This window comes from Ceratotherium simum, chromosome X (assembly GCF_057802395.1).
Source record: "Ceratotherium simum simum isolate JZ-2026a chromosome X, ASM5780239v1, whole genome shotgun sequence".
Taxonomy (NCBI): domain Eukaryota; kingdom Metazoa; phylum Chordata; class Mammalia; order Perissodactyla; family Rhinocerotidae; genus Ceratotherium; species Ceratotherium simum.
Window position 1 is genome coordinate 29,769,117 of NC_141940.1, and position 17,808 is coordinate 29,786,924.

The window sequence follows — 17,808 nt, forward strand, 5'->3', positions numbered from 1 at the left end:
TTAGATGTTGACATAGGTGCCACTACTGATCTACCCGTTCCATGCCTCCCTTCTTTCCTTACTCGTTATCTACCTTTCCAAGATCTTCAAGAGGAGAGAAGTGGCGCCTCAGAAGAATGTGCTTTTCAACGTCCTGGTTTCAATTACCTTTCTAGGCTTCCCCAGTTGTCTCTGGAGGAGTAGGTACCCGATTACCACGCATCATCGCTAGGACTAACAAGTCCCCGTTGTTCCCGTGGGAAACGGGGAATTGAGAGAGATCTGTTTCTCAGCTTCCTGCCTTCACCGACTCATTCAGATCATATCCAGTTGTCTCTATATGAGTCTAAACTCGATCAATTCCTTTCCTTACAGTACTACTTCCACAGTCCAAGGAGATAGGACAATTTAGACGTGAGAAGGGAGAAGGGCTTTTCCAACATCCTCAATAGACCAGTGTATCTTGTTGTATCTAGATCCCTCTGATAACTAGTCACCTAGGGAGGACCAATTTCCTCTTGGACTAGTGCGCTGCTTCAACAACATAGAAGAATTTAGACGTGAGAATAACTCGCTTTCCATTTCCCGGTCGCGTGTCACGATCGCCGGCTATCTCCGCTCAACTTGTCGCCTAGGGACCCTCCGCTCTCTCTCGTACTAGCTCCTTATTCAGACGAGAGAGAAGAAGCTGGTGTGGAGAAGAGGGATTTTACAGCTCCCCGGATTCATCGATTCTCTCAGTCACCTCTAGTTCACACCGGTAAAGGAGCTGCCTAGGTATCACTTGTTCTGTCTGGCACTACGCCTGGATTCCCACAGGAAATGTGAATTGAGGGTTGAGAAGATGGTGTGTGGGGGCTGGGTGACTTCCACTTCAGGTCTGGAAATGAGCCCCAAATGGCCTCTGTCTGTTGGCCCCTGGCTTGTCTATGTCTTCGCTGCAGGCTGACACCTCTGCCCTCAAAAGCCTGCTGGAGACCCACTCCCATTTTTACACATCCAGTTGTTTTCCTCATAGAGGAAAGAACCATATGGGGAACCATTTGGAGCCCGGCTGCTTGACGTACCCCGTGAGGTTGTGCCCCACACCTGCTCGCCACAGATAGGAGAAGGCCTGGGCCCCAGAGACCGCAAGTCACCGCTGCCCCTCGGTGCTCTGTGACCCACATGGTCTCCAAGGTGCTGCTAGGTGACGTCCCCTAGACGCGGAGGCCCCCGCGCTGATCCCCTTCTCCCGCAGGCGTTCACTCGCCTTCCTCCCCTTCCCGAGGGCGGCACCCACGGGCCTTAGCCTCTCTGGACAGGCTCCTGCTGTGAAGGACTTCCCCACTCACAAAGCTGGCAAGTCCTGGCCCAGAGAAAGCTTGTGTGTCCTACTGCCACCTTGTGGTCATCCGTTTGTCCTCGGTCAGCCCAGAAATCCCTTGCACGTCTACAACTCATTCCCCTGGTTGACTCCAGGTAGCCCTAGTTCACAGCTGACCTAGATCCCACTGCATAGCTCTTCGATTCTAACTCCTTATTAGAACAAGGAAGAAGAATTTGGACATGAGCTGATGCTGGTCTTCAGCTTTCTGGTGTGGACTGGTTACTCTAGTTATCACTAGTTATCCGTACTCAGATAATCATCTAGGGCCCCCTCCGTATCTATGGTACTGACTCATTATTCCAAAAGAAAATCGGAATTTAGATTTCAGAAGAATGTCTGTTTCCACTTCCGGGCATCAAGGAGTACTCGGGGTTCCCTCTAGAGCTCTCCTGTAAGCGAGTTTCCTGTGCACCACTATTCATCTCAGATTGATCGTTCTTTCAACCTAAAATAGAACGTTCGATTGAGAGGCTACGTTTTCCAATTCAAGGAAGGCCTCCACTCCTTCCACTCATGTTCCTTGGGTGATTAGTTCCCTCTGCACCCGGGTTCATCTACATTAGTAACTTCTGAATCCAGCCAGGAGAAGAAGAATTGAGAGTCCGGAAGAAGCTACATCTCAGCGCCTAACTTCAACTACTTATTCTGGACATCTCTAGCTCTCTCGAAGGAAGGAGACACCTGGTGCCAATATCTATAGGACGCAATCCCTGTTGCGACACGACCTGAGACTCATATTATTTTATTGTGGTAAAATACACATAGCATAGCATTTACCCTCTTAACCCTTTGTAAGTGTACAGTTCAGTGGCATTAAAGACGTTCCCAGGGTCGTGCCGCCATCGCCACCATCCATCTCCAGAACTTTCTCACTTGCCACACTGAAACTCCATCCCCATTCAACAATAACTCCCCAGTGCCACTTCTCCCAGCCCCTGGGACCTACCGTTCTCCCTTCCGTCTCCATCAATCTGACTACTCTAGGGACCTCATGTAAATGGAATCATACGATATTTGTCCTTTGGTGTCTGGCTTCTTTTGCTTAGCTACATGTCTGAAAGGTTCAGCCGTGCTGCGGCGCGTGTCAGAACCTCATTCCTCCCTCAGGCGAAATAATCTTCCGCTGTGTGTACAGACCCCGTTTTGTCTACCCGCTCATCCGTCCCTGGACGCTTGACTTGTCTCCACCTCTTGGCTCTTGTCCACAGTGCTGCTCTGAACACGGGTCTACAAACATCTGTTCAAGTCCCCGCTTTCTGTCCTTTGGGGGTGTATACCCAGAAGTGGAATGGCTGGATCCTCTGGTCATTCTGGGTGTCATTTTTGGAGGAACCACCACACCGTTTTCCACAGCGGCTGCAACATTTGCACTCCCACCGGCAGGGCCCGGGGTTCCGGTTTCTCCAGGCCCTCGCCAACACGTCTCCTTTTCCCTTGTGTTGAGACTCGCCAGCCTGCTGGGTGTCAGGTGGTATGTCATTGTGGTCTGGCTGAAGACTAACACTTGAGAAGAGTATGTTTTTAGCCCTCTGGCTTCAAATGCTTATTCGGCTTATATACGGTTGTCTCTACTGAAATCTTAACTAAGTTACATTGTCGTGATCTGCGTTACTCAGTGAAGAGTCATAACAGAAGAAGTGAGAAGAGTGGTGTGCTCCCCAGCATCCTGGAGTCAAAGTGTTCTAGAGATCTGGGAAAGTAGTTACCTGGTTACTACTAGGTATCTTCGTCCTGATGCATCCTTTCAATAGGAGATAAGAGTTCTGGAAATCTTATCATAAAGAATTACAAAATGTTGTATATCTTGTTATAATTATAAGGAATTCATGGAAATCTCAGATGTGAGCGACCACACGAGCCGAACTGTAAGGGATGTGCCAGCTCGGCTCATGCCAGCCATGAGCATCACATGGTAGGTCTCTGATGTTATATCGGATCCCGAGCCACAACCGATCCCAGGCTCTCCAGCCAAGAGAGGGTGAGGCCTGCAGAATCCAGCCAGAGCCAGCCTGAGGAGGAGACAGCTTGCTTCAAGTCAGGGGGGAGGCCGTGGGAGGAAATCCCTCGATGGCTTTTTCCAAGTGAATTCAACCATCATCCTGTAACCGGTTTCCTACCCACCCTCGGGAACAAGAGGCAGAGGCAAGGTATCTTTCTGTGTTTTTGCACAGTAGGTGAGGTGAGTAGGGCCCACCATACCTTGAGGGGCTATGAAAAATGGTTTCACTTAATTTATTAAATGGACCTGATGACAATGGTGGCTGTGAAGGTCAAAATAGGGTGAGTCCTGTACATTGTCAAGCATGTGGACCATTCTCAGAAGCTCCTGTCGATACTGCTCAGGATATTAACACGTCCCGGGGCGCCTGCAACACCCTTGTTGAAGGGAGGGACAGAGCCCTCACTCTGCCCTGGCTCTCTCTCCCTTTTTAATTTTTATTTTTATTTATTTATTTATTTATTTTTTTTTGCTGAGGAAGATTGGCCCTGAGGTAACGTCTGTTGCCAATCTTCCTCTCTTTTTCTTCGTTTTTGCTGAGGATGATCTCTGCCCGTCCTCCTCTCTTTTGTATGTGCGGTGGCGCGGCAGCACGGCTTGATGAGCAGTGCGTGGGTCCGCTCCCGGGATCCGAACCTGCGAACCCCAGGCCGAAGAAGCAGAGCGGGCGGACCCGACCACTACGCCAGGGGGCCGGGCGGGCCCCCTGGCTCTCTTTTATGTGACATGTATCAGGGGAGAACAAGAGCTCAGGAAGACAGGTCTGGAGGAAGAGAGAGGGAAGAAGAGGACGAGGGGAGGAGGGAGAGGAGTGCATGGGAGGGAGGAGGAGGAAAATGACCGCGAGGAGGGAGGAGAAAACAGCGGGAACTAACCCAAGTCCACAGCACCCGACCAGCACAGGAAACCCGCGCGCTTTTAGGGGACCTGCAGCCAGAGGCGTGGTGGCGGAGCACAGCATGGAGGATGTCGCATGCTCCACAATCGCGTCCAGGGCCAAAGCAAGGGCCACGTGCAGTGGAAGCATTCTCGGATGCAAGAAACACTGGGCAGGCTTCTACACTTGTGCTCTGCCGGGGGTCGGGGGTCGTTACTCCCAACCTGGAGTACTTGTTGCTTTCGCAAGGGATGGCTTGGGTTTCTCGCACCCTGCATCTGAGCACCCAGAGAGCTCCGCAAACACAGGCCCAAGCTCCCTCTCCCCCGCACCGGTGGAGAGCACGGCTGGCTCTGCTTTCAGCGCATTCTTGCAAAAACCCAGCAAGCAGTCTCCTAGCGCATTCTTGCCTCTGAATCACTAGCCCGATTCCTGGACCTCGGGGGCGCGTGGAAGAGAACCAGAGTCCCGTTCGTTCTTGGGGAGGGGAGAGTCCTGCTCCCAGCCCGCAAGGCAAGGGAAAGGACCTTCCCTTCAGCGCGCTGGGGCTGCTAGGGGCTCCGCGCTTTCTCCAGCCCTCTGTGTGCATCTCTCGCTCTGCAAGACCCAAGGGCAAGGAGCCCCGCGCCCAGCGGCGGGCCTCGAGGGCCAGGCGGAGAGACGTTCTCCCGACATTGCCCCAAGGGCTCCCGGGGTTCGTGTGAGGTCTCGTTGCCCCGCCCCTACCCGCGCCCCAAATCCGCGGGCACCATCCAGCAAAGCCCCTTCCTCAGGCCAGCCCCCCGGCCCCGACGGACGCGGGAGGCGTCAGCTAAGCCGCAAGTTGGAGCTCCCCCGCCCCACACTTGCACGCCCCCTCCCAGCACCCTGCCGGCCAGCGCTCCACCCACTTGCGGGCCCCGCCCCGGCCGCCCGCGCGCCCCAGCAGGTCCCACCCACCGCACGCACGGCGCGACTGGACGTGAGGAGACGAGCAGTCGTCTAAGCCGGAGCCTGTAGACCTGGCCGCTGGAGCCGATGCGCTATAAAGCGAAGCCGGCGCCAGCAAGAGGACCCCGCCCAGGGATGGCCGCGGCTCGCCGCGCAGAGTCTGCGGGGGCGCCCCGCTGCGTCCGCGGCATGGAGCCTGCGCCCGGGGGCAGCCGCCGGGGAGTCGTGGAGCTCCGGGAAGAACTGCAAGGTGAGTGCCTGGACCGGGACGGGTGCTTTGGGCAACTCGAGGAAACGTCCTTTCCCTGGGAGAGGCGGGAGCACGGGACGCCGCTGCTGCGCCGCCGCCTTCGCTGCTCTCAGCTCGCGGGCCTGCGCCTCCCTCTGCCCCCCGCCCGCCCCCCGCCCCCGGCCCCCGCCGCCCGCGCTCCCACGCCCGGATGTGTCTCTTTTCCTCTCCAGAGACGAAGCCCTCCGCGATCTCAGGGATGGGAACAGGAGGAGACATCGTCGAGGAGGATCGAAGGTCCGAAGCTGAGCAGGGAGCAGCGGACGAAGGAGAACAAGGCCAGGTTGGCGCAGGAGCTCGGGGCCCCGTGGACCCGGAGAAGGAGGAAGGCGGCGGCGGCGGCGGCGGCGGCGGCGGCGGCGGCGGCGGCGGCGGCTGGGAGCCCCCGCAGCAGGAGCAGCAGCTTCAGGAGCCCTCCCACGTGGCCCCCGAGGATCTGCAGCCCCGCGACAGGCAGCCGGGCCTCCCCCGCCACACGTTCACCGGGTTGCGACTGAAGGGGCTGGAGAGCGTTTTCCAGCGCACTCAATACCCCGACGTGTTCAGCGCGCGGTAAGCCGCTTGCTCTGGAGGCGCCCGGTGCTCTAGGACGCTCGGGCTCCTCCGTCCAGTCCCGGGGCGCCTGCGGGGCTTTCCCGGGTCTCTTTCCCTCCACTCCAGAGCCAGAGCTCCCCAGCGGGCTCCAGGCCACTGGAGTCTGCCCGCCCTTGAGCCCGCGGTGGGGCGATCCCCACCGGGCATCAAGGGAAATGTCTGCAGGCAGTACAGCAGTGGCTCAAGCCAGGGAACTTTGGCCGCGCTCCTGTTTGGGGAAAGCGGGTTCTGTTGGATCAGGACGGATCAGGGGGAGGAGAGTGAGGCACCGTCGTGCAAGTGCACGGCTGGATCTTGCCTTAACTTACAAGTGTGATCCTTTGGTCCTCGTGGAATTCTTGTGCATTAGTCTTGAGTTTGAAACCCTACCTTAAGAATCGTGAATCCTGAGTCCTGAGTTTCTCAGCGCTCCCTTAAACTTTGCACACAAAGGAAAATCGCCCCTGAAGCCAGGCTGGAGCTGGCTGTGACCCAAGCGCACAATGCTGGGGCATTTGGGAGGAGAGACGCTGGGAAGCCAGCATGAAATGCGCATTGTCTATCTCGCGACCCCCACGACTCCCGATAGTGACTGTTTGCCATTTTCTCCCCTCAGAAAGGAGCTCGCCTTCCTCCTGGATGTGGCTGAACCCAGAGCGCAGGTCAGTGAACCTGAACACGCCGGCGATTCTGCAGGGCCGCCGGTCTAGAACCTGCTTCAGGACTTGGACACTTTTGTTCTAGTCGTTCTCACCTTGTTGTTTTTTGTTGCCCTTTCCATGTCTGGGAAGCGAGTTTTGAAATGTGGGGGCTTTGGCAAGTGGAACCTGGGATATGTCGGGCCCCGCCTATGGAAATTGCCCATTCTCAGAGGGAGCGTGAGTTCCTAAAGGGAAAACAATAAAATCCAAGAGAACCCAACCGCTTCTCCTCTTCTCTGTACAAAATGAAAGATGAGTAAAGGTCAGTCCTTCTCACAGTGCTGGTATCTTTTTCGGCAGCACTTCTGCGTGGAGTCCTGTCGGGGCTCAGTGTCCTTTGGGAAGGATGCACCTTCATGCACCGAGGGCCTAGGTGAGGAGAGGGGTCAGCTGTTTTCACTGACGTCAAATGTTGAACACCGGGCCCGAGCTCTTAGCTACATGAGTGAATTTAGGAATATTCAGGCCCTGGGGTCAGGAGTAACCCACACCCAGAGATCACACTACACGAGTCACGCCTGTGTGTTTCCTGATGCCGGGAGCCTGGCGGGCGGGGAGACAGCGGGAAAGTCCAAGGGCCTGGTCCTCCTGCTCTTGCTGTCAGCCTGTAGGAAAGCAGGGCAGGAAGGGGCAGCCCGACAGTTTCCCTTTCCGCAGTGCTTCCATGTGTCAGACTGGAAAGGTTGCTGAGAGGGTGACATCGTGGCGGAGGCTGGGAGGAAGGTTTGCCAGCTGGCACTCTGTCTCAACATCGCAACAGACAGAAACGATGTTGAATCAGGTTCCACTGACCTAAGAAGGGTGAAAAGGTCAGAGAAGAGTTCCTTACAGTCCCACTTCTACCTACAGATGTGGCACAGGTTCCACTTTAGGACTGAGTATTCTCTTGAGGACTTTCTCACATCTAATGATAGACATATATATGTACATGTCTGGTGTGTGCGTGAGGAAGATTGGCCATGAGCTAACATCCGTTGCCAATCGTAGTCTTTTTGCTGAGGAAGATTGGCCCTGAGCTAACATCCGTGCCCATCTTCCTCCGATTTTTGTATGTGGGACGCCGCCACAGCATGGCTTTGTTAAGCGGTGCATAGGTCCGCGCCCTGGATCCCAGCCCACCAACCCCGGGCCGCCGAAGCGGAGCGTGTCAGCATAACCACTATGCCACCGGCCCGGCCTGTAGTGATATGTATTTTTGATGGTACTGTTTTGGAGAGGTGGGTTTTGTGGAATTTCTTCTTCTTGGGGGGGGGGGGCGTGGGGGCGGCTTTCCATTCAGGCCGGAGTCTTACCTGTGTTCATTTGAAATACCTTTGGATTTGCTCAGGCAATGGTGACTAATCTGTAGGTGCACAGGTTACCACGTGAGACCGTAGAGAACCATCAGTTGGATTAGGAGAGAATTTGTCCAAAAGAGAAACCAAATCCAGGCTGAGTTTCCTAGCTCTGCTCCACGGTGCGCCTGTGAGTGCAGTGATGGGAAGGGGCTGCAGGTCCGGTCTTGGTGAGTTGCAGTGAATCGAGACCCACTTGGACTAAATTTTCCTTAACCCTACAGGCTGAAATATCAAGGCGGTGTCCGGGGCGTCAGCAACTCTGCTGTCCCGCTCAGCCGAGCCACAAACCCCCTGGGCCCTCCATAACCAGCCCTTCCTTGCCACACCATCTTTTTTCAGTCCCCAGAGGTTTCAGAGGGTGAAGGGCCCCTTAGACACCCTTGAGGGAAACCTGTTCAAAAATCCAGCCTGCTCCCATTGACTATTTCCTTTAGACGGAAGGAGCTTTGACCATGCTCAGCTTCCCCCACACCCCGGGGTGTCAGGGGGACACTATCCCTAGAGAGCAGGGGGCAGAGGCAGCAGGACAGCAGGATGCTCCGCCGTCAGGAGACCGACACGTCTTCATCCCGTTACCAGGCGTGGCATGAAGAGCAGGGAGTGGGTGCCGTTCACCAGCTAGACCCGCATCCGAGAGCCAGGAAAACCAGCAAAGACTATTGAAGGTGGGAGGAGAGAGACAAAGCAAGAAGGCTAGTCCAAACTTGGCACAGAGTAGACGCTCACCGAGCCAAAACAGAACTCAGCTTCCGATGCAAATGCGTTCCTGACATCTCCTTCCACAGCCCCCATCCCAAGGTCAAGCAAGAGGAGCTGCCTTTCCTCTTTTGCTCTCCTGCCTACCCTCCTTTGATCTCAACTGGTCTCCTGAAGGGAGCCCACCAGAATGGAAATATTCATAAGGAAGGAGGGAAAGTCCCACCAGGGAGGGAGGGTCTCACAATGTGACGGGCCCTGGCCCAGGTCCCCAGCCCTAACACCCCAAGACACATCCAGGCTGGTCCTATTTCTTCACTTGGACCCAGAAGACATTTCCAAGAATATCCAAAGAATGCTATGGGCCCAGCCACCACCTCAAAACCTCAACCGCAACAGGGAGTCAGACCGAGATCTTGCCTGGTGTTCCGTTGGTCCTTCTGCCCTTTGTTTCACATAGAGACTTAGCCTTCGGGGGTCTCCATGGCCAACCCTGTCCTTCCGTTAGGAATGTATTCTATCCTGTCCAAACTCCACCCAACCTCCAGCTTACAAGAGAGTGCCCTCCACTCTTTCCCAACGAGACCCAAGGAGGCAGACCACGGTGCTGGTCAAGATGGGGGTGTGAAGAGATGAGGAAAGAGAGCTCCTAGTCACCCGGTGGCTGTCCGAGAGTAGCAACCAAATCCAAGGCCACAAATTGAGGTCCGTTCGCCTCGGCCTGCTCCTTCTCACCCTTCCTTCCCCTGAGAACCCGGAGAGGACTTGAAGCCACAGGCAACAGACCAATGGGATTTGGGATAACTCTTCACCCTCCCTCGACCTCTCAGGGCCTGTACAAACGAACCTTGTTACTGCTTTACCGAGTGACCGCCCCAAGCCCAAACTCTGCTTAGATTCCTCACTCACGAAGCGCCCGAGCCTCAATGTCTTTGTCCCGTCAGTTCCTCACAAACTGATGGTTTCTTTGTCTAAAACGTATAAGAATGCTTGCTTGGGTCATTTCTTCAGGTCCCATTTCTGTGAGACCTCCTTACGTACAATTCAGTACGGTTTTTTTCTCTCCTCTCAGTCTGCCTTGTGTCAATGTAACAGCTTAGACCAGCCCTAAGAACCCAGGAAGGTGGGGGCAGGGGCACGTCCCGGCCTGACACAAAAGTGCAACGAGCGTGTGTCTCAGTAACTCGTTTTCCAACAAGAAGTGAGCATTGATAGATGGTAGGGTTGTGTTTTCCACATCCACAGATTTAAGTAATTCTTCTTATCTCTAGAGAGCCATAGCTAACTATATACCACTAATTATTTCTAGGAATGATCCATCCTTCCTTTAAAATAAGGTTACAGACGAGCAGTATGTTTTCCATCATCTGGGCTTCAAGCGCTTTTCCAGTTATACCTCTGAGCCTCTAGTTAGATGTTGACATAGGTGCCACTACTGATCTACCCGTTCCATGCCTCCCTTCTTTCCTTACTCGTTATCTACCTTTCCAAGATCTTCAAGAGAGGAGAAGTGGCGCCTCAGAAGAATGTGCTTTTCAACGTCCTGGTTTCAATTACCTTTCTAGGCTTCCCCAGTTGTCTCTGGAGGAGTAGGTACCCGATTACCACGCATCATCGCTAGGACTAACAAGTCCCCGTTGTTCCCGTGGGAAACGGGGAATTGAGAGAGATCTGTTTCTCAGCTTCCTGCCCTCACCGACTCATTCAGATCATATCCAGTTGTCTCTATATGAGTCTAAACTCGATCAATTCCTTTCCTTACAGTACTACTTCCACAGTCCAAGGAGATAGGACAATTTAGACGTGAGAAGGGAGAAGGGCTTTTCCAACATCCTCAATAGACCAGTGTATCTTGTTGTATCTAGATCCCTCTGATAACTAGTCACCTAGGGAGGACCAATTTCCTCTTGGACTAGTGCGCTGCTTCAACAACATAGAAGAATTTAGACGTGAGAATAACTCGCTTTCCATTTCCCGGTCGCGTGTCACGATCGCCGGCTATCTCCGCTCAACTTGTCGCCTAGGGACCCTCCGCTCTCTCTTGTACTAGCTCCTTATTCTGTCGACGGAGAGGAAGCTGGTGTGGAGAAGAGGGATTTTACAGCTCCCCGGATTCATCGATTCTCTCAGTCACCTCTAGTTCACACCGGTAAAGGAGCTGCCTAGGTATCACTTGTTCTGTCTGGCACTACGCCTGGATTCCCACAGGAAATGTGAATTGAGGGTTGAGAAGATGGTGTGTGGGGCTGGGTGACTTCCACTTCAGGTCTGGAAATGAGCCCCAAATGGCCTCTGTCTGTTGGCCCCTGGCTTGTCTATGTCTTCGCTGCAGGCTGACACCTCTGCCCTCAAAAGCCTGCTGGAGACCCACTCCCATTTTTACACATCCAGTTGTTTTCCTCATAGAGGAAAGAACCATATGGGGAACCATTTGGAGCCCGGCTGCTTGACGTACCCGTGAGGTTGTGCCCCACACCTGCTCGCCACAGATAGGAGAAGGCCTGGGCCCCAGAGACCGCAAGTCACCGCTGCCCCTCGGTGCTCTGTGACCCACATGGTCTCCAAGGTGCTGCTAGGTGGCGTCCCCTAGACGCCGGAGGCCCCCGCGCTGATCCCCTTCTCCCGCAGGCGTTCACTCGCCTTCCTCCCCTTCCCGAGGGCGGCACCCACGGGCCTTAGCCTCTCTGGACAGGCTCCTGCTGTGAAGGACTTCCCCACTCACAAAGCTGGCAAGTCCTGGCCCAGAGAAAGCTTGTGTGTCCTACTGCCACCTTGTGGTCATCCGTTTGTCCTCGGTCAGCCCAGAAATCCCTTGCACGTCTACAACTCATTCCCCTGGTTGACTCCAGGTAGCCCTAGTTCACAGCTGACCTAGATCCCACTGCATAGCTCTTCGATTCTAACTCCTTATTAGAACAAGGAAGAAGAATTTGGACATGAGCTGATGCTGGTCTTCAGCTTTCTGGTGTGGACTGGTTACTCTAGTTATCACTAGTTATCCGTACTCAGATAATCATCTAGGGCCCCCTCCGTATCTATGGTACTGACTCATTATTCCAAAGAAAATCGAATTTAGATTTCAGAAGAATGTCTGTTTCCACTTCCGGGCATCAAGGAGTATTCGGGTTCCCTCTAGAGCTCTCCTGTAAGCGAGTTTCCTGTGCACCACTATTCATCTCAGATTGATCGTTCTTTCAACCTAAAATAGAACGTTCGATTGAGAGGCTCGTTTTCCAATTCAAGGAAGGCCTCCACTCCTTCCACTCATGTTCCTTGGGTGATTAGTTCCCTCTGCACCCGGGTTCATCTACATTAGTAACTTCTGAATCCAGCCAGGAGAAGAAGAATTGAGAGTCCGGAAGAAGCTACATCTCAGCGCCTAACTTCAACTACTTATTCTGGACATCTCTAGCTCTCTCGAAGGAAGGAGACACCTGGTGCCAATATCTATAGGGCCTTAATCCCTGTTGCGACACGACCTGAGACTCATATTATTTTATTGTGGTAAAATACACATAGCATAGCATTTACCCTCTTAACCCTTTGTAAGTGTACAGTTCAGTGGCATTAAAGACGTTCCCAGGGTCGTGCCGCCATCGCCACCATCCATCTCCAGAACTTTCTCACTTGCCACACTGAAACTCCATCCCCATTCAACAATAACTCCCCAGTGCCACTTCTCCCAGCCCCTGGGACCTACCGTTCTCCCTTCCGTCTCCATCAATCTGACTACTCTAGGGACCTCATGTAAATGGAATCATACGATATTTGTCCTTTGGTGTCTGGCTTCTTTTGCTTAGCTACATGTCTGAAAGGTTCAGCCGTGCTGCGGCGCGTGTCAGAACCTCATTCCTCCCTCAGGCGAAATAATCTTCCGCTGTGTGTACAGACCCCGTTTTGTCTACCCGCTCATCCGTCCCTGGACGCTTGACTTGTCTCCACCTCTTGGCTCTTGTCCACAGTGCTGCTCTGAACACGGGTCTACAAACATCTGTTCAAGTCCCCGCTTTCTGTCCTTTGGGGGTGTATACCCAGAAGTGGAATGGCTGGATCCTCTGGTCATTCTGGGTGTCATTTTTGGAGGAACCACCACACCGTTTTCCACAGCGGCTGCAACATTTGCACTCCCACCGGCAGGGCCCGGGGTTCCGGTTTCTCAGGCCCTCGCCACCACGTCTCCTTTTCCCTTGTGTTGAGACTCGCCAGCCTGCTGGGTGTCAGGTGGTATGTCATTGTGGTCTGGCTGAAGACTAACACTTGAGAAGAGTATGTTTTTAGCCCTCTGGCTTCAAATGCTTATTCGGCTTATATACGGTTGTCTCTACTGAAATCTTAACTAAGTTACATTGTCGTGTTGTCGATAACCCAGTGAAGAGACATAAGACAAGAAGTGAGAAGCGTGGTGTGCTCCCCAGCATCCTGGAGTCAAAGTGTTCTAGAGATCTGGGAAAGTAGTTACCTGGTTACTACTAGGTATCTTCGTCCTGATGCATCCTTTCAATAGGAGATAAGAGTTCTGGAAATCTTATCATAAAGAATTACAAAATGTTGTATATCTTGTTATAATTATAAGGAATTCATGGAAATCTCAGATGTGAGCGACCACACGAGCCGAACTGTAAGGGATGTGCCAGCTCGGCTCATGCCAGCCATGAGCATCACATGGTAGGTCTCTGATGTTATATCGGATCCCGAGCCACAACCGATCCCAGGCTCTCCAGCCAAGAGAGGGTGAGGCCTGCAGAATCCAGCCAGAGCCAGCCTGAGGAGGAGACAGCTTGCTTCAAGTCAGGGGGGAGGCCGTGGGAGGAAATCCTCGATGGCTTCTTCCAAGTGACTTCAACCATCATCCTGTAACCGGTTTCCTACCCACCCTCGGGGAACAAGAGGCAGAGGCAAGGTATCTTTCTGTGTTTTGCACAGTAGGTGAGGTGAGTAGGGCCCACCATACCTTGAGGGGCTATGAAAATGGTTTCACTTAATTTATTAAATGGACCTGATGACAATGGTGGCTGTGAAGGTCAAAATAGGGTGAGTCCTGTACATTGTCAAGCATGTGGACCATTCTCAGAAGCTCCTGTCGATACTGCTCAGGATATTAACACGTCCCGGGGCGCCCGCAACACCCTTGTTGAAGGGAGGGACAGAGCCCTCACTCTGCCCTGGCTCTCTCTCCCTTTTTAATTTTTATTTTTATTTATTTATTTATTTATTTTTTTTTGCTGAGGAAGATTGGCCCTGAGGTAACGTCTGTTGCCAATCTTCCTCTCTTTTTCTTCGTTTTTGCTGAGGATGATCTCTGCCCGTCCTCCTCTCTTTTGTATGTGCGGTGGCGCGGCAGCACGGCTTGATGAGCAGTGCGTGGGTCCGCTCCCGGGATCGAACCTGCACGAACCCCAGGCCGAAGAAGCAGAGCGGGCGGACCCGACCACTACGCCAGAGGCCGGGCGGGCCCCTGGCTCTCTTTTATGTGACATGTATCAGGGGAGAACAAGAGCTCAGGAAGACAGGTCTGGAGGAAGAGAGAGGGAAGAAGAGGACGAGGGGGAGGAGGGAGAGGAGTGCATGGGAGGGAGGAGGAGGAAAATGACCGCGAGGAGGGGGAGGAGAAAACAGCGGGAACTAACCCAAGTCCACAGCACCCGACCAGCACAGGAAACCCGCGCGCTTTTTAGGGGACCTGCAGCCAGAGGCGTGGTGGCGGAGCACAGCATGGAGGATGTCGCATGCTCCACAATCGCGTCCAGGGCCAAAGCAAGGGCCACGTGCAGTGGAAGCATTCTCGGATGCAAGAAACACTGGGCAGGCTTCTACACTTGTGCTCTGCCGGGGGTCGGGGGTCGTTACTCCCAACCTGGAGTACTTGTTGCTTTCGCAAGGGATGGCTTGGGTTTCTCGCACCCTGCATCTGAGCACCCAGAGAGCTCCGCAAACACAGGCCCAAGCTCCCTCTCCCCCGCACCGGTGGAGAGCACGGCTGGCTCTGCTTTCAGCGCATTCTTGCAAAAACCCAGCAAGCAGTCTCCTAGCGCATTCTTGCCTCTGAATCACTAGCCCGATTCCTGGACCTCGGGGGCGCGTGGAAGAGAACCAGAGTCCCGTTCGTTCTTGGGGAGGGGAGAGTCCTGCTCCCAGCCCGCAAGGCAAGGAAAGGACCTTCCCTTCAGCGCGCTGGGGCTGCTAGGGGCTCCGCGCTTTCTCCAGCCCTCTGTGTGCATCTCTCGCTCTGCAAGACCCAAGGGCAAGGAGCCCCGCGCCCAGCGGCGGGCCTCGAGGGCCAGGCGGAGAGACGTTCTCCCGACATTGCCCCAAGGGCTCCCGGGGTTCGTGTGAGGTCTCGTTGCCCCGCCCCTACCCGCGCCCCAAATCCGCGGGCACCATCCAGCAAAGCCCCTTCCTCAGGCCAGCCCCCCGGCCCCGACGGACGCGGGAGGCGTCAGCTAAGCCGCAAGTTGGAGCTCCCCCGCCCCACACTTGCACGCCCCCTCCCAGCACCCTGCCGGCCAGCGCTCCACCCACTTGCGGGCCCCGCCCCGGCCGCCCGCGCGCCCCAGCAGGTCCCACCCACCGCACGCACGGCGCGACTGGACGTGAGGAGACGAGCAGTCGTCTAAGCCGGAGCCTGTAGACCTGGCCGCTGGAGCCGATGCGCTATAAAGCGAAGCCGGCGCCAGCAAGAGGACCCCGCCCAGGGATGGCCGCGGCTCGCCGCGCAGAGTCTGGGGAGGGGGCCCGGTGCGTCCGCAGCAGGGAGCCTGCGCCCGGGGGCAGCCGCCGGGAGTCGTGGAGCTCCGGGAAGAACTGCAAGGTGAGTGCCTGGACCGGGACGGGTGCTTTGGGCAACTCGAGGAAACGTCCTTTCCCTGGGAGAGGCGGGAGCACGGGACGCCGCTGCTGCGCCGCCGCCTTCGCTGCTCTCAGCTCGCGGGCCTGCGCCTCCCTCTGCCCCCCGCCCGCCCCCCGCCCCCGGCCCCCGCCGCCCGCGCTCCCACGCCCGGATGTGTCTCTTTTCCTCTCCAGAGACGAAGCCCTCCGCGATCTCAGGGATGGGAACAGGAGGAGACATCGTCGAGGAGGATCGAAGGTCCGAAGCTGAGCAGGGAGCAGCGGACGAAGGAGAACAAGGCCAGGTTGGCGCAGGAGCTCGGGGCCCCGTGGACCCGGAGAAGGAGGAAGGCGGCGGCGGCGGCGGCGGCGGCGGCGGCGGCTGGGAGCCCCCGCAGCAGGAGCAGCAGCTTCAGGAGCCCTCCCACGTGGCCCCCGAGGATCTGCAGCCCCGCGACAGGCAGCCGGGCCTCCCCCGCCACACGTTCACCGGGTTGCGACTGAAGGGGCTGGAGAGCGTTTTCCAGCGCACTCAATACCCCGACGTGTTCAGCGCGCGGTAAGCCGCTTGCTCTGGAGGCGCCCGGTGCTCTAGGACGCTCGGGCTCCTCCGTCCAGTCCCGGGGCGCCTGCGGGGCTTTCCCGGGTCTCTTTCCCTCCACTCCAGAGCCAGAGCTCCCCAGCGGGCTCCAGGCCACTGGAGTCTGCCCGCCCTTGAGCCCGCGGTGGGGGCGATGCCCACCGGGCATCAAGGGAAATGTCTGCAGGCAGTACAGCAGTGGCTCAAGCCAGGGAACTTTGGCCGCGCTCCTGTTTGGGGAAAGCGGGTTCTGTTGGATCAGGACGGATCAGGGGGAGGAGAGTGAGGCACCGTCGTGCAAGTGCACGGCTGGATCTTGCCTTAACTTACAAGTGTGATCCTTTGGTCCTCGTGGAATTCTTGTGCATTAGTCTTGAGTTTGAAACCCTACCTTAAGAATCGTGAATCCTGAGTCCTGAGTTTCTCAGCGCTCCCTTAAACTTTGCACACAAAGGAAAATCGCCCCTGAAGCCAGGCTGGAGCTGGCTGTGACCCAAGCGCACAATGCTGGGGCATTTGGGAGGAGAGACGCTGGGAAGCCAGCATGAAATGCGCATTGTCTATCTCGCGACCCCCACGACTCCCGATAGTGACTGTTTGCCATTTTCTCCCCTCAGAAAGGAGCTCGCCTTCCTCCTGGATGTGGCTGAACCCAGAGCGCAGGTCAGTGAACCTGAACACGCCGGCGATTCTGCAGGGCCGCCGGTCTAGAACCTGCTTCAGGACTTGGACACTTTTGTTCTAGTCGTTCTCACCTTGTTGTTTTTTGTTGCCCTTTCCATGTCTGGGAAGCGAGTTTTGAAATGTGGGGGCTTTGGCAAGTGGAACCTGGGATATGTCGGGCCCCGCCTATGGAAATTGCCCATTCTCAGAGGGAGCGTGAGTTCCTAAAGGGAAAACAATAAAATCCAAGAGAACCCAACCGCTTCTCCTCTTCTCTGTACAAAATGAAAGATGAGTAAAGGTCAGTCCTTCTCACAGTGCTGGTATCTTTTCGGCAGCACTTCTGCGTGGAGTCCTGTCGGGGCTCAGTGTCCTTTGGGAAGGATGCACCTTCATGCACCGAGGGCCTAGGTGAGGAGAGGGGTCAGCTGTTTTCACTGACGTCAAATGTTGAACACCGGGCCCGAGCTCTTAGCTACATGAGTGAATTTAGGAATATTCAGGCCCTGGGGTCAGGGAGTAACCCACACCCAGAGATCACACTACACGAGTCACGCCTGTGTGTTTCCTGATGCCGGGAGCCTGGCGGGCGGGGAGACAGCGGGAAAGTCCAAGGGCCTGGTCCTCCTGCTCTTGCTGTCAGCCTGTAGGAAAGCAGGGCAGGAAGGGGCAGCCCGACAGTTTCCCTTTCCGCAGTGCTTCCATGTGTCAGACTGGAAAGGTTGCTGAGAGGGTGACATCGTGGCGGAGGCTGGGAGGAAGGTTTGCCAGCTGGCACTCTGTCTCAACATCGCAACAGACAGAAACGATGTTGAATCAGGTTCCACTGACCTAAGAAGGGTGAAAAGGTCAGAGAAGAGTTCCTTACAGTCCCACTTCTACCTACAGATGTGGCACAGGTTCCACTTTAGGACTGAGTATTCTCTTGAGGACTTTCTCACATCTAATGATAGACATATATATGTACATGTCTGGTGTGTGCGTGAGGAA

At 55.3% G+C, this 17,808-nt stretch overlaps 2 protein-coding genes across 2 annotated transcripts; both read left to right on the forward strand.

Moving 5' to 3' along the window:
- Positions 1 to 5,180: 5,180 nt before the first annotated feature.
- On the forward strand, positions 5,181 to 6,937 carry LOC147911798 (uncharacterized). The gene is made up of 3 exons (XM_087427512.1): positions 5,181 to 5,404; positions 5,617 to 5,995; positions 6,633 to 6,937. Exons 1-3 carry the CDS (start codon positions 5,242 to 5,244, stop codon positions 6,724 to 6,726), a joined length of 636 nt encoding a protein of 211 aa, XP_087283638.1. The 5' UTR covers positions 5,181 to 5,241; the 3' UTR covers positions 6,727 to 6,937.
- Positions 6,938 to 13,329: 6,392 nt separating this feature from the next.
- On the forward strand, positions 13,330 to 17,077 carry LOC147911799 (uncharacterized). The gene is made up of 4 exons (XM_087426416.1): positions 13,330 to 13,415; positions 15,410 to 15,558; positions 15,771 to 16,134; positions 16,773 to 17,077. The coding sequence occupies exons 1-4, from the start codon at positions 13,330 to 13,332 to the stop codon at positions 16,864 to 16,866; spliced, it is 693 nt and encodes a 230-aa protein (XP_087282542.1). The 3' UTR covers positions 16,867 to 17,077.
- Positions 17,078 to 17,808: the final 731 nt, after the last annotated feature.